Genomic DNA, 16,946 nt, shown 5'->3' on the forward strand with positions numbered 1-16,946 from the left:
CACCGGGGAGTATATGGTGAACCAGCAGAGAAGCTGGAGGCCATCATCAGGTACCCCAAGGCCCCCATCAATGTGGAGAGCCTGCTGGTAAGTTCTGCATCCCAGTGCAAATATTTTCTTTTTGTAGGAGCACGACCCCTATGTCCATGTAGTTAGCCACATGGGTGGGGTTGCAAAGGTCTACACTCCCACCTTCTACTGTGATCTCATCTTTTCAGTGGTGAGATTTAGCCACCAAGGAGAAGGAGTAGCTGACGTGCATCCTGTAATCACTAGGAAACTGTTCAGATTTCCATCTGGGATGAGCAGCAATGTCACTCTTCAGAAATGGGGCAACATTTTTCAGAACTATAGACACATAAATCTGCTGGGTGGGGCACTGCACATTTTCAGAAAAAGAGTGTTTTCTTCTCGTTGTTTTTAGTAGTTTGATGTTGTCTGTAGCTAGATGGTGCCCCACCTTTATTTCTTCTTCCCCTGCCCTCTTTATGTCTCTCTATTTATCTCTATCATTATTTTTCCCTTTCTTGCCTTATCCTTCTCTTTTGCCAGCCCTCTCTATGTCTCTCTCTCATGCTCTGGCTCTCTCTCCATCCCTATTCCTCTCTCTATCGCTCTATCTCTCTCTCTTTACCTCTCTCTCTACCCTTCTCTTTACACCCTCCCTCTGCCTCTTTCTAGCCATTTTTCCCTTCTTATCTCACACTTTTCCTCTATATCCCATCCCTGTCTTTCTCTGTCTTCATCTCCATTTTAACACCCTCTCCCTCTCTTGTCTCTCCATCTTCGTCTTTCTTTTTCACTATGTTGCTCTCCCTCCCTCTCTTTTCCCATCTCCAACATCTTTCTCTGCCTCTCACTCTCATACTCCCAAACTCTATTGGCCCGATTCACAGAACTAACTTAAGACAAAATCCTAAACGTACTACTTTTGTTATGTTATGTTATGTTAATTGGCTCTTCTATAGCGCAACGGCTACTCGCAATGGAGTGTCCCGGCGCTTTGGCGAAGAGGACCTTTAATGGAAAAGGAAACATAACTGAGAATAAAAGACAACACAATTCCTAAATAAAAAGCCATGTTTTTAACGCCTTTCTAAAAGACAACAGACTAGGGGCCTGTCTAAGAGCAATTGGAAGTTCATTCCAAGCACGTGGGGCCAGGTAATGAAACGAGCGCCCCCCTTGTCTAGCTCGTTTGATGGATGGAACGAGCATTTTAGACAAGGAGGCGGAGCGAAGAGCTCTGCTCGGTTGGTACAAAGCAAGGCGTTTTCTGATATACCTAGGGCCCAAGTCATGGAGGGCCTTATAGGTAAGCGTCAGGCTTTTAAACAGCACCCTTTTGGCTATAGGAAGCCAATGCAATTCCTTCAGCAGATTAGAAGCACTAGCTCGTCTAGGTAGACCGTAAATGGCCCGAGCAGCTGAGTTTTGCACAACCTGGAGTCTCCTTACAAGATATTTAGGAAGACCTAAATAAAGGACATTAACATAGTCCAGGCGCGACCCTACCAATGCCTGGACAATAACCCTTCGATGATTCACAGAAATCAAAGGGAGGAATTTTCTGAGCATCCGCAGGATACCAAAGCACTTCCCTGCAAGACAGGCTATTTGAGGTCCAAAAGTCAACTCATTGTCAACAATGATACCAAGATTTTTAGCCTTGGTACTGGCATTGGCGGGAGGAAAAAGATCCTGAGGCCACCAATTTTTCCAATTTGGTTCAGAGACACACCCGAAAAAGAGCAGCTCCGACTTGTCGGAGTTGCATTTCAGGCCGTGTCTCTTGAACCAATCAAAGACTGCTTCTAAGCAGCCTCTGATACGGGTCCCATCAAACACCTCGTTCTTATTCTGAGTGAACAAGAGCTGGGTGTCATCAGCGTAAGACACGATCTGGGCGCCAAACGACTCCGCAACCTCTGCAAGGGGGGCCATAAAGATGTTAAAAAGCAGGGGACTAAGAATAGACCCCTGAGGGACCCCCACTTCCAGGGCTGACATAGCTGCGGAGTGAGGTGGCGCCCAGATCGTTTGTCGACGGTTGGCTAGAAATGATTTGAGCCATTTCCACACCGTCCCCCTAAGGCCACAATCCCAGAGTCGAATTAGGAGAGTGTCATGGGGAACGGTGTCGAACGCCGCCGACAAGTCCCTTTTGGTATTCACAGAAGTCATTTAGTAGTAGTAAAGCTATGATTTTGACTTAAGTTTGACTTAAGACAAACTTAAGACAGACTTAAGACAGACTTAAGTTAGGATTGTGTATTAAGTTTGTCTTGAGTTGTGACCGCTCAGCCCTCCACAGGGCTTGGTCGCCCCACTCACTGCTGCCGCTCCTGCCTGCCTTGCCGCCTCCTGCCTGCAGATCCTTCGCTCGCTGCCCGCTGCTCCTTTCCCGCTGACCGCCGCTGGATTTCCTGCCGCTGCCTCCCTGGGGCCCCGCCCCCCCATGATTCCATTTGCCGCCCCGCTCCCACCACCCAGCTGCTCCTCCCTCCGGGCTCCTTACTTATGACGACCCCTGAGCGATCGCGCAGCGGACGCGCGCAGCGGGAGCACCGACGGAGCACCGAAGGTGCGCCAAAGGTAAACCCGTCTGCGCCCGTCCGCGCCTGGACCACGCCCCTGGCACCCACTGATGCAAGACGACCCGACAGATCCGACAGACCTACGACGCTGCAGCCCTCAACGCACTCAATGCCGGCCGGAACCCCACCTGCTGCCGGGCCACCCCGAAACGCATTCACGGACCATTCACCTGCAGATCCTGCAAGTTCACCTGCCTCCGAACCTGCCCCGCGCCCGCCAAGCCACGCTCCAGCAACAACCTCAAGTGCATCCTGCTCAACACCCGCTCCGTCCACAGACATGCCGTGGAACTCTGGAACCTCCTCGACACAACATCACCTGACGTCGCCTTCCTCACGGAAACCTGGATGAACGCCACATCAGCCCCCGACATTGCCATCGCCATCCCTGATGGGTACAAGATCGTCAGGAGGGACCGCGTCAACCAGACCGGAGGAGGCATTGCCATCATCCACAAGAACACCATCCGCATCACGACCGACTCCAACGACACCCTCGCCACCGCCGAGCACCTCCACCTCCAGATCCACACCGACCCAAAGACGACCCTCAGAGGCACCCTCATCTACAGACCCCCGGGACCACGCACACAATTCAGCGAAGACATCACGGACTTCATCCGCCCGCACGCCCTCCGCTCCGCTGACTACATCCTCCTAGGGGACCTCAACTTCCACCTGGAGAACAACAAGGATCGCAACACCGTCGCCCTGCTGGACAACCTCGCCAACCTCGGACTCAAGCAACTGGTGAACACCCCCACCCACTACGCCGGCCACACGCTTGATCCTGTCTTCTCATCCAGCAAGCACATCACCTTCAGCCACTCAACCGGACTCCACTGGACCGACCACAGCTGCGTCCACTTCAGCTTCAGAAAAACCACAACCCACCACCACCTGCAACAGGTTCCTCACAGGAGCTGGAGCAAGATCACCGCGGACCAGCTCACCACCTCCCTCAGCCAGAACTCACCGGCCAGCACAACGGACCCCAACGAAGCAGCCAGCAACCTCACGCAGTGGCTGACCGCCTGCGCCGATGACCTCGCACCACTAAAGAACCCTCCCAGCAGACCCAGAAGCAAGAAGGCCCCCTGGTTCACCGACGAACTCAAGGACTCCAAGAAGACCTGCCGCACCCTCGAGAAAGCCTGGCGCCTCGACCAGACCACTGACAACATGACCACCCTCAAACACGCCACCCGCAAGCACCACCAGCTCATCCGCACTACCAACAAGAATTCACTGAAGGAGCGACTGGACAACAACGCCCACGACAGCAAGGAACTCTTCAGCATCGTCAAGGAGTTCTCCAACCCCAGCACTGGCAACAACGACATCACTCCTTCACAAGATCTCTGCGACTCCCTCGCCTCGTTCTTCCATCGCAAGATTGCCGACATCCACAACAGTTTCGGCACACCATCCACGCACCCTACCGTCGAACAAACGCACTCCACCACCACCCTTCGCACCTGGACCAGGTGACCACCGAAGACACAGCCAGCACGATGAACACCATCCACTCCGGATCTCCAACCGACCCTTGCCCCCACCACGTCTTCAACAAGGCCGACTCCACCATCGCACCCAGATTCCGGAACATCATCAACACCTCCTTCAGCACCGCCACTTTCCCGGAGAGCTGGAAGCATGCCGAGCTCAGCGCCCTACTGAAGAAACCAACAGCGGACCCCACCGACCTCAAGAACTTCCGCCCTATCTCGCTCCTCCCCTTTCCTGCCAAAGTCATCGAGAAGATGGACAACAGACAGCTTGCCGCCTTCCTCGAGACGAACAGATCCCTCGACCCCTCGCAGTCCGGTTTCAGAGCCAAACACAGCACCGAGACCGCCCTCATCGCAGCCACCGACGACATCCGAGCCCTGCTCGACAACGGGGAAACAGCGGCACTCATCCTCCTGGACCTCTCTGCAGCGTTCGACACTGTCTGCCACCGCACCCTAGTCCAACGCCTCAGCAACACCGGCATCCAAGACAAGGCACTGGAGTGGATCATCTCGTTCCTCGCCGGAAGAACACAGATAGTCCGCCTCCCCCCGTTTCGCTCCGAGGTCACCGAGGTCATCTGCGGCGTCCCGCAAGGATCTTCACTCAGCCCCACCCTCTTCAATGTCTACATGAGACCCCTCGCTGCCATCGCACGCCAACACAACCTCAACATCATCTCCTACGCCGACGACACCCAGCTAATCCTCTCCCTCACCAGAGACCCCGACACTGCCAGAACCAGCCTACACGAAGGGATGAAAGACGTCGCCGAGTGGATGAAGAACTGCCGCCTGAAACTGAACTCAGACAAGACGGAAGTCCTCATCCTCGGACCATCACCCTCCGCCTTGGATGACTCCTGGTGGCCCCCAGCCCTGGGCACCGCTCCCAAGCCAACAGACCACGCACGCAACCTGGGCTTCATCCTGGACTCCTCCCTCTCGATAACCAGACAAGTCAACGCCGTCTCCTCATCATGCTTTCACACCCTCTGCATGCTTCGCAAGATCTTCCGATGGATCCCGACCGAAACCAGGAAGACGGTCACCCAGGCCCTCGTCACCAGCCGACTGGACTACGGAAACACCCTCTACGCCGGAACCACAGCCAAGCTACAGAAAAGACTCCAACGCATCCAAAACGCCTCCGCCCGACTCATCCTGGACATCCCCCGGCGCAGCCACGTCTCCGGCCACCTGAGAGCCCTGCACTGGCTCCCCGTCAGCAAGAGGATCACGTTCAGGCTCCTCACCCACGCACACAAGTCTCTCCACGACCTGGGCCCCAAGTACCCCAACGACCGCCTGACCTTCTACACGCCCACCCGCCAGCTACGGTCTACCAGCCTCGCCCTCGCCGCCGTACCACGCATCCGAAGAGCCACCGCCGGAGGCAGATCCTTCTCCTACCTGGCGGCCAAGACATGGAACTCCCTCCCCATCCACCTTCGGCTGACCCAGGACCACCTCGCCTTCAGGAGACAACTCAAGCCCTGGCTATTCGAGCAGTAGCGGACCCCCTCCCCCAAGTGCCTTGAGACCCTTCCGGGTGAGTAGTGCGCTATACAAGTATCATGATTGATTGATTGATTGATTGATGATTAAGTCTGTCTTAAGTTTGTCTTAAGTTTGTCTTAAGTCTGTCTTAAGTCTGTCTTAAGTGTGTCTTAAGTCAAACTTAAGACACAATCTTAACTTTACTACTACTAAATGCCTTCTGTGAATACTAAAAGTAGTACGTTTAGGATTTTGTCTTAAGTTAGTTCTGTGAATCGGCCCCCCTCTCTCTACACCCTCTCTCTGTCCCTCTCTGTCTCTCTATATCTATGTATTCTTTTACCTTACTTTATTCACTTTATTTCGGTTCGTAGACCATAAAAGTACAGTAAACACATACCAAATTGTTAAAATTATTTTTTAGACATAATTCATTTTAATGGAATATTTAAAAGTTTAAAAACACATTTCATCCATCGTGATTTAAAAACAAAACAATACAACCAGCAGAGGCAAAATCATTCAGCACTAAAAATATTACCCACTTCACACTAAGATTTTAGCACACTAAGCTGTAGTTTTGAGTGAACTAATTTCACAAGGTGAATACAATTACAACAATCATTTGCAATTCAGGTCTTGCAATTACACACGTTTGAGCTATTGGCTTTGTAAACAACAGAGCTTTATTTTTTTTAATTTTTAAAACATAAATAAAAGGCATTGTCATTTACAATGCCAATAGCTTAAACTTGTGTAAATGTGATACCTATTGTATTGCAAATGCTTATTGTATATCCAATATGTCTGGTATTCTAGTCTTGACTGTCTCTCTCTTCTAGCAATTACAATGTTTAATAAGACATTATATAGATTGACATTGGATACCAAGGGCCTGATTTAGAGTCTGTTAGATTGAATACTCTGCCTGCCGTATTACAAGTGACACAGGATATACTGCACTCGTGATATGGTGAACGGGATTCTCTGTCATACTTGTGAACGAATATCCATCTGCCAAAGTCTAAATCAGGCTCTGAATCATAAAATTGTTCCCAAGAACTGATTATATATCCCATACACAAGCCTGACAGCCCTTTCTTTATACCTATTCCCCATTTCTGGCAACTCCTCCTTGTCACTCCCATACTTGCAACTCAAATGTATACTTATGTGTGTGGAAACTCCATAGCAGGGGGGAGATCTCTCCACAAACAAAGATACTACAGAAGCATTGTGTGAATATGCATCTGATGTTTTACTTAGATTTGGTGTCTTATAAATCCACCTTTAATTTGATATGGCCGCTATGGTACAATAAATACGATAAAATAGGCGAAACATGTTCTTAGTTGTTCCATTTTTTAATGTTCTCTTACTATTTTAAATGCTAAAATGTTGACATATCATGTTGTATATGTCCCAATAAGTTAAGGGCATGGTATACAAACAGATCAGTCACAAATAGTGGTCGGGATTTGTGCGCCAAGTTCTTTTGAAATATCTGTAATACACCATATATAATATAAAGCTGCATTGCAAAATTTCAAGTTACATCGGGTGTCAAAAAAGCTGGCGTAATGTATATTGAATAGGTAGGGCACTTTTTGTGACTCCCAGTTACTGGCTCTAAACATCAGGATAAAGGTTTACAGGGAACAGCATACCACAGTCCACATATTTGAATTCCAAAATGGATTTTCTTGTTCAAAGCAGTCCATGTTCCTTACAGGAATCTGTGCTACTGCAACAAACAAAATCCCATTTTGGAAAATCATTTACAGGAGCAGACACCCCAAAACAACTCCTAAAGGGGAAACTGTCCAATGGGACAGCATTCATCTTCTCAATTTTTTATCATCTCTCTCCAGGATTGATTAACTTTTAAACATTTCATTACCACAATTGCAGTTACAAACCAGTGATACATCTCAATGCTAATTGTAAACAAAGAAGCAATGCATCCTTCATGGCTTGTATTTGTGAATCAGAATGGGTTAGTAACCCTATTTGCTATACAAAAAGTCTTTTAGCAAATCACAAAGTGTGTTTAGTACATGGCAAACCACCAGTTTTATGACAAGAAAAATATTTTGTGCATCATATGATGTGATGTATTTCAAGAAATTGTGAGGGACAGTGTTTTCATGTTTGCTCACATACTGGTTCAAGGAAGGAAAAAAGTTTGAAGAACACCCCACACATCTCTAGTACCAACAATGAAAAAGTCGCATGAAGCTGCTGCTTACCTCTGGAAACTTTGAAATTGCATTCATGAAAGTAAACCTGCTGCTCTCGGCACAACAAATGCTGGCAAGGTAAACAAAGGTAGGCATTTGCAATAGATCATCAGGTTCAGAATACATACCTGTTTCCCTGAAGCTCACAAAGCGCCTTTGTTACATGACTCCAGTCCACAGCTCCAGGTTCATTTCTCCGCCACTTCTCAATCACCGCAACACACTGATCAGTGGAGCCACCAAGAATGATGTCTGAAAAATAGTCACAGGCTGGAATAACCCATTGGATGGAAGGACCACAAGAGAGATTGATCAGCAGCTCCCCTTTCACACCACCTGGTAAGAAAAAGGTACAGAAATGGATTGATGATTACATATTTTGAAGTAAATACATTAAATTAAATTACATTAACCTCTGGTCACCCCTTGGTAGTTTGGCACAGAGCAGTCCGGCTTAACTTCAGAGGCAATGTGTAAAGTTTTATTGCAACACTTCTAACAGTGAAACAGGGAAAACACCACAAAAAAGATAGCACACCTGGTTAGAAAAATAGAGTTTAATTTAATGAACAAAACAAGACCAAAACTACAGAATACAATAAGTTAAAATTGAGTTCTGAATTTTAAAAGCATAAACTGAAATGTAGTACTTAAAAGCATAAAGTGCCAACTGGGGCTAGCTGGTCATGCTTGGCCAGGTCACATCCTTAAAGTTCAGGCCAACCACTGTCATGCGTGGGCCCGATATAGGACTAGGCTAGTCCTTCTGCAAAGTACCTTAGCTGTGTCATCAATGGAGCCAAGATGCAAGAATAAAAGGGGCGATGTGTTATCGTCGACCCACAGGATGAAGGTGATCTAACAGCTTTGAGCCACGCAAAGTTGAAGATGCATCCAAAATGGAGTATCTGTGCAGAGAAGTCAGTGATGCATCGCCCTCAATCCTCTCAATGGTGGTGATACTTCTGATGTTAAAGAGATGCACTAGTTACGAGCTGCGGAGTTGACAGCGATGCATGGTTTCTGCTGGAGCAGCACTTCATACCGACTTCCAAGAGTCCAGGACTGAGTTGGCACCACTTGGCAGGGAATACTCACCACAAGACTTTGATGTTCCTGAACCAGGAGGCAAGCCAGCAAGCTCTAGGAGCCACTTGGGTTCTGGATGCAAAAGAAGTGGGTCCAATCCTTCCCACCCTGGCAAGGAAGATGGCAGGCAACAGGTCAGCACAGCAGAGTGGCAGTCCATCAGTAGCACATCTGTCCTTCTACCTGGCAGAGTATCCACAGATCCAGTAGTGTACTGAGTTGGGATGGTCAAAAGTCCAGTCCTTATTCCCACTGGTGCCTGTGAAGTGTGGGAGACTTCAAAGAGGGGCTTTGAAGTGCTCAGAAGAAGTCCCTTATCATCATGGCTCCAGACTCACTACAGTGGGTTAAGCAGATTATGCAAGTTTAAATATGAGGCTATGAGCAGTCCTTTCCACCCATCCTGCTAAGGAGGGCCCATCAGGATTCAGATGGCCCTTCAAATCACGCCTAAACTCCCTTTGTGTGTGGTTGTCTAGAGGGAATGCACAAAGCCCAGCTGTCATTCACCCCAGACGTGTTGTGGAGATAACACACCCGCACCACAGAGGAATTGCATCTCACATTTTGGAGGAGAACTGGGTACCCTTTCTAAGGGATCACTTGAACCACCAAACTAGGCAAATTGTGATAGACCAGACAGCCAGCGAAATACCAGAGTATCCCACCACAGGAGCATCACTAAAGGGGGACAATGTCACACCACCGCCGGAATCAGTTAACACACATGAGCACGAATACAGAGCCTCAACCATACACCTGATAAGGCAGCACATTGCAAAATGAAGACAAGAAGGGGCCCCAGGGCCTAATTGCATTCCTCTAGCAGTCTTAAAGGGTAGAAGACTGTGCAGGAATTTTGGACCCTCTTTTTCTTGAAATCAGATCCCTTGGTATAATCCCAGCTTCATGGAAAGGCTCAACAATCTCCCCAATCCAAACATGTGGACACAGTTTGCTACTGCTTGGTCGCCCTGATCGACAAGGAGGTAAAATATTTAGCAGGAAGAGTGCCGGTAGATCTCACATCTTGGGTAGAGAAGAACGCAATCATTCCACTCAACCAGACGGGTTCCTGTAAAACTTCAGGCATGACAAGAAACATCTTGACTGTTTCACTACTACAGACATGGCAAAGGCCTCCAATCTGCCATCAACCGAAATGTGGTGAATGCAGCCCATGCACTATTCATGAGTGGGGCAAGCTAAAAGGTTTGGGGGCTATGATTTGTGTCTAATGTGATGTTGATTATAGTTTACATAACATATGGTAGAACATCTGCAGCTGGAGTAATTGTATTATCATGAAAACAGTGAGATATAAAAGAGTCATAAAAAGAACTAGGGAAATATATTTGTATATTCCATTCATGAAGCAGCATGCTTTTAACGCACAGGATTTTATTGGGACCAGATCTGTAATACAGTTCATCCCATCTCAGTCACTAGTGCCTTCTATATACTGAGTTGCAGAAACAGCCTCCTTTGTTTTATTCCAGTTTTCTAGTTTTGAAATGTACATACTTTGTGCAATGTCAGTGAAAATAAGTGATATTATTGACATTCAACTTGTTTTTTAATGCACAATGTACAATATGTTATGGATGGATTGTAAATATTCATATACTGTACAATGTACTTTTCATCATAAATGTGCTTTTGACGAGAGCACAAGATTTTACATTTGTTCATTCTGTCAACTGTTTACTCCTGCTTTTGTTTTCACTAGCAACAAAAATGTGAAATACATTTATTATTCATTCTTGTCTTTAAATAACAATAACACATGAAACAATTAATGCACCGAAAGCAAAGAAGCACTCATAATTTTTTTCAGAATTCAATGCATAAACATGGAGAATATATTTGTACAACAGTAATATTTCACCACATCTTCAGCTTGGAAAACAGGAGTTATAGGAAACATACCTGAGGTGAATATTTTGTTGAAAGAAGGTAACATCTGCATTACTGAATCATTAAGGAAGGCAGAATCATTTGCAGTATATGTATCCATAATTATAGCTGCATCCAAGTATCGTTCGTGGAGCTCTTTCAGCTCAGAAAATGATGCCATTTTCAAATATTCAAAGTTTCAAACTCTACTTCTTCTGTATGTGCACCTATTCTTATAGTAAATCATCTAAATTACAAATGATTGAGGAACATAAGTCAGTTTTATTTGTGTGCGCTCCAAACCTCATCTAAATTCTATTCTTCTTTGATGTCAGCTGAGTGAAGCTTGGACATATTTAGCATCTTGTTTGCAAAGCATAATGTTGTGAATTGTGCCACATGTCCCATCACCTTAATTGAAACAGATACAGCAATGCTATTTCTGCCACTAAACTGAATCCTTCAAAATATGCACTTGCTAATCATTCTTTGAACAGGCTTGGTATTGAGATCTTTTTTTAGCCTTTTTTATTGTACTATGAAACTAATTAGTATCAGTAACAATACTAAAAAGTTAAAGTATAGCCATGTGCGTCCCATCAGATCCACTCAAAATCTGTTCAATGTTCCAGTGTAGGAAATCACCACATTGTGAATATTTCTATAAAAAATAAATGGAGTTGCTAATTGGGAGAGGGTGCTCATATCAACTAAAAAACACTTTGGTTATATAAAAACAACGTCCCTGGTAGCTGTATCACAAGAAGCTAGCAGGCTCTAAAGACATGTGTGCTATATTGAAGCAGCTCCAACAATTTTTAAGTAAAAAACGAAACCAAGGTCTAACAAGGTCAGAGTAATGTCCCACAAAGTCTCATGAAAGAAGTGTGGCTCACCAGTTAGAAGCGGCAGACCCTGAAGCAGAGGTCGGCCGGGGACCAGGGTACAATTCCCGACGCGGCAGGGTCTTGGGTCAATGTCCGCGGACTCGATAATTCTCGCTTAGGTGCCTACGCTAACCATGGGTCCCACTCTGCAACTCTGGGCAATAGCTTGCATAATCTCCACAACAGCCCCAGCAACGCCCAATTAATGAATTCTAATGAGAAGCCATTAAATGAGTCATTGTGTTTTTAAATTATTGTACTAGTGTCAATTTTACATTTAAATATTAGATTGCAACTTTAATATTCATAGTTTGCAAAACAATTTTATTTATTTTTATTTGCACAGTTTTATATTGCACAAACATGATGTTTGAGGGAGTAAGAGTGCTGTACACGTGGCAGACAAGATGTACAAGGGACAGACCAGGGAGAAAAAAACACAAATAAATACAGATAAAGTATATCATACAATTTGGAGAATCATAATCCCTAGCAGTCTACAAGTAAAAGATGAGGTTGAATGACTGAGGATAACTAGTGAAGGAATCTATTCATCGAAAAAATTAATTTACTTCCTTTTGAAGACGGTAGAGGAAGAGTTTGTCATGATTTCAGGGAGTAGTGAGTTCCATATTCTGAGGGTTAGATCAGAGAAGGAACGTCTGTACATATTCTTCTTATTGAACTTCAGTAGTAGGGAGCTTCTTGAGTAGTGACTACCTCAAGGAAAGTTCTAGTGTTTTGGCCAGGTAGACAGGTGTGTTATGGTGGTGGCCTTTTCTGTCAGGTAAGTTATCTTCAACTAGATTCTTGCTTCAAATGGGAGCTATTTAAGAATGGTTGAGGTCAGGTGTGATGTGGCTGAATCTTCTGGATCCAGTGATGAGCTTGGCAGCATATGTTATGTTATGTTATTTTTTTTTTTTGTATAGCGCAACGGCTACTCAGAAAGAGTGTCCCGGCGCTTTAGGTAAAGGAGAGCTGCATCACAATAACACAACACAATTAAAAAGAGAAAACAAGACAGATAGGGTAAGGAAGGCTGCTGAGAGGCCTACTGGGTAAAGAGCCAGGTTTTAAGGCCTTTCCTAAAAACAAGAAGACTGGTGGCCCCCCGGAGTGAGAGCGGAAGAGAATTCCACATCTGTGGAGCCAGCAGACCGAAGGAGCGGCCGCCCAGGCGCGCTCTCTTCACTCGCGGAACCGCCGCCAGGAACAAAGATTCAGACCTCAGCGACCGGGCCGGATGGTAAAAGGCCAGTCTCTTCTGGAGGTACTTTGCTCCCACCGCATGAAGAGCCTTGTAGGCCAGAGTCAATGCCTTAAAGGCGATCCGTTTGCGGATGGGTAGCCAATGCAATGTCCGCAGTAGACCCGCGGCGCTGGCTCGTCTATTTAGACCAAAAATGGCCCGAGCCGCCGCGTTCTGCGCGACTTGAAGCCGCTGCAGCAAGTACTCTGGTAGGCCCAGGTAAAGGACGTTGGCATAATCCAACCTGGATCCGACCAGAGCCTGCACGGTCAGCTTCCTGTGTTCCTCAGACAGCAGAGGTAGAAACTTCCGCAACATCTTTAACAGGCCGAAGCAGGTGCCGGTCACCCCAAGGATCTGGGCTTTCATCGTTAGCCCCTTGTCCATCTTGACCCCCAAGTTCTTAGCCATTAGGGAAGAACAAGACGGGGGGAACATATCGATGGGCCACCAGGCCTGCCAGATTGGCTCCGTATCACACCCAAAGAAGAGTACCTCGGACTTATCGGAATTGCACTTGAGGCTGTTCAGTTGGAACCATTTAAAAACAGCCCCAAGGCAATTCCGGATACTCTCCCCATCAAAGTCTCCACCTCTCTCGCAGGAGAAGAGGAGCTGGGTGTCGTTGGCATAGGATACGATCCGGGCACCAAACGACTCCGCCAACGCCGCCAAAGGGGTCATGAAGATGTTAAAGAGGGTCGGGCTCAATATAGAGCCCTGAGGGACCCCAACTCCCAGAGGCGGCATCACGTCGGTGTCCGGGGATGCCCAGACCGTTTGCTGGCGGCCGGCTAGAAAGGAGGAAAACCAGCTGAGCACCGTCCCCCGAAGGCCAATCTCATAGAGTCTTGCGAGAAGGCCATCATGGGGGACGGTGTCAAAGGCCGCCGACAAGTCCAACAACACCAGCATGACTTTGCCCCCGGTGTCCAACACCCCTTTGATGGTTTCCAAAACCTCGAGGAGCGTGGTTTCGGTGCTAAGGTTTGAGCGGAAGCCGGACTGGGTGGCATGCAAGATCTCGTGAGTCTCCAAAAAATTGGAGAGCACCGACTGAACGTGCTTCTCCAAGATCTTTGCAAGAGCCGGCAGCAAAGAAATTGGCCGGTAGTTCAATGTCCTGAACAGAAGGAGTGAGGGTTCCTTGCGGAGGTGTTCTGGCAGTTGGTTCCATAGTTGTAGAACTAGGACAGAGAACGCTGTGCCCCTTTGGATGCGGTGTTGCACCGTGGAACAGCCAGGCGACAGGCCTCGGAAGACCGCAGTGTGTGGCCTGGAACACAGTTCTCGAGGCGTTCTTTAATGTAGTCCGGGGCTTGGCCCTAGATTCCTTCATGGGCATTGCAGAGACCCTTAAACTATGGTCTCTGCTTTATGGGGAGCCACAGAAGCTTTCAGAACAGGCATGAGACCTTCTCGGGAGCCTGATAATCAACCTGGCTTAGTTGTTTAGTACCACCTGCAGTTTATTAGGAAGTTTCTAAGGGAAGGGCGATGTTTATGGCCTTGCTGTAGTCTCACCTAGAGACAATAGTGGCTAACACAATCATCTTTTATGAGGTGGTTGAAAGGAGGGGGACAAGTTTCCACAACTGCCTCATGAGGCCTGTACATGTGCTGACCACTAAGGTGACCTGGTTGGCCATAAACAGCTCAGAATCAACTTTTATGCCCAGGCTTTTCGCATCCAACACAGGTGTGGGGGTGGCACCTAGCTCCTGGGGCCAGAAAAGGTCACTCCAAGGGTTGATTTTTATTAAGATGACAAGGAAATCTGTTCTATCAGGGTTGATTTCAGCAAATTGGCTGTCCTTCTACCGAGACACAAGATGGCTGCCAACACTTCCTGGTTTGGAGTGTTGACAGCCAATTAGCATTCAGCTTGTGCACGGGAGGGTACGCGTACCATATGTGTACCGTACTTCGTCTATAGATATATCTTTGATTTTACTTTTGATTTTCTCAGGAACTACTGAACAGATTTACACCATTTAACAAATAGCGTAATCTGCGAACCAAACTCTACCCTTTTGCCAAATTTGGTATAATTCCGTTCTGCAGTACGGGCTGTAGTCTCACTTAAAGGTTCCTATGGAAAATTGCATGGGGAAAATATGTTTTGGGACCCCCCTTTTTTCTTGGCCCCTGCTTCACGAATCACCGCAAAGCTTTCAGGGAAGGAGCGGAGCGGAGCAGGCCATGTTCTTGGAGAATTTTGCGTGTATTCGTCGACCGGCGCTAAAGTTATTCCAAATAGAATATTGCGGATTTCCTATGGAAACTAGGTTTTAACTATAACTACCTACTGGCGACCACCAGTAGGTTATGTATATATATATATATATATATTATAGATGTATATCTAAAGTTCGATGGAAGAATAAATGGGTAAATAAGTATCTAAATCAATGTTTTATTTGTAAAATTGATTGTATAGCTGACTTATTAAGTGTATCTTAGTGAATACAAGTATTACCGAGTAATATTGAAATATTTAAATATCTGTATCAGTGTCTTACTTTGTGTATAGGTGGCTGCATGGGTTGGTGAGTAGCTACATGAGTGTCTATATGGGTTATTAGTCGGTTTTTAAACTATCAGTATGAGTGTTTGTATGGTTCGGTGGGGAATATTACTTAGGGCATAGATGCATGAATGAGTGACTCACTGTTTGTATGTGTTTCGAAGACAGCATGTGTGCAGGACTGTATGGGTGGATGAGTGTGTGTATGGGTGTGTTAGTGAGTGAATGACTGTCTAAATAGTATTTTTATTAGTAACTACATATGTTTAAAAAAAGTAAATATGAGTATTGATGTATATAACTGAGTATATGAGAGAGTGAGAGATTAGAAGAGTTCCTGTATAAATAAGTATGAGTTTCTAAAAGTGATTGTTTAAGAGAGTAAGTATGTGTACATTTCCGTAGAAGCAAGTGTAGTGGTGTGTGTATAGCTGTATATGCAAATAAATGGATGTTTGTTTGCATGTGTGAGTATGCGTGTGAGTAACTATATGGATGAGTGTCGATGTGTAACAGGATGTGTAGGTGTAGGAGTATGTATGAGTGAGTACATGTATGAGTGACTATATAGAACTATTGGTGAATAAGTGGATGTGCATGTAGGTGGTGGATTTACTGAATTGGTTGTTGTAACTGGTATTGGTATCTCCATTTTTTTCAATTTTTTAGTTTCTATTTTTGAATGTGTGTACCAAGGGTTATATTGGGGTGAGAGGAGGTCTGCCACTCTTTCACAAGGTTGATGTCATCAGTGATGTCATCAGGGATGTCATTTGAGATCTCATCAGTGATGTCATGAGTGATGTCACTGACCAAATGCTAATTCCTAACTATAACGTGTGTGAAACCTATGTTTTTTTCAGTGAATTTCTAAGGTTTTTTAAATGGTAATTCCTAATTATACCGTGGCTGAAGCCTATGGTTTTTTCATTGAATTTCAAAGGTTTTATAAATGATAATTTTAAAATGTAATAATTTTTATATTTTTTTATACTAATTTACTACATTGTTTCAAATTATTTATTTTTAGATATTTTATTTTTTAAATTACATTACATATTTTTAATATAAATTGAAAAAAATGTTTTTTAAAATATTGAAATTGTAATATATATATTTTTTTAATTTATATATACTTTATATAGCAGGCAATGATATCTTATTGAAGGAAATTCAAGTTACTGGTAAGTACAGTTAAAAATACTTTATTTACTTTTCAGGAATAGTAGAGACCTGAAAGATGCAGCACTGAGGTATCTCCTGATAACAGGTGATTAAATCGGAATTCGTAGTTCGGCTGATTTTTGAGGAATTTTTTAAAGTTCCAAAACTCCACAATTAGAAAAATTTCCAAGTGAAACCAGTCAATGTTTAGCCTATGGAAGGAAATTCAAGTTACTATAACTACGAATCTAATTACTTTTCAGGATCAGTAGTGGGCTGAAAC

General features: G+C 45.5%; 1 protein-coding gene across 1 annotated transcript in view; it reads right to left on the reverse strand.

The window, feature by feature from the left end:
- Positions 1–11,028, reverse strand: part of LOC144752109 (nicotinamide N-methyltransferase-like) — a 91,934-nt gene extending 80,906 nt beyond the window's left edge. Inside the window, exons 1-2 of the mRNA XM_078640052.1 lie at positions 10,867–11,028; positions 7,977–8,184 (exon numbers count right to left, since the gene is read on the reverse strand). Coding sequence (XP_078496178.1) covers positions 7,977–8,184; positions 10,867–11,014 — 356 coding nt within the window. The 5' untranslated portion in view covers positions 11,015–11,028. The remainder of the gene's footprint in view (positions 1–7,976; positions 8,185–10,866) is intronic.
- Positions 11,029–16,946: the final 5,918 nt, after the last annotated feature.

This window comes from Lissotriton helveticus, chromosome 4_2 (genome assembly GCF_964261635.1).
Source record: "Lissotriton helveticus chromosome 4_2, aLisHel1.1, whole genome shotgun sequence".
NCBI classification, from domain to species: Eukaryota; Metazoa; Chordata; class Amphibia; order Caudata; family Salamandridae; genus Lissotriton; species Lissotriton helveticus.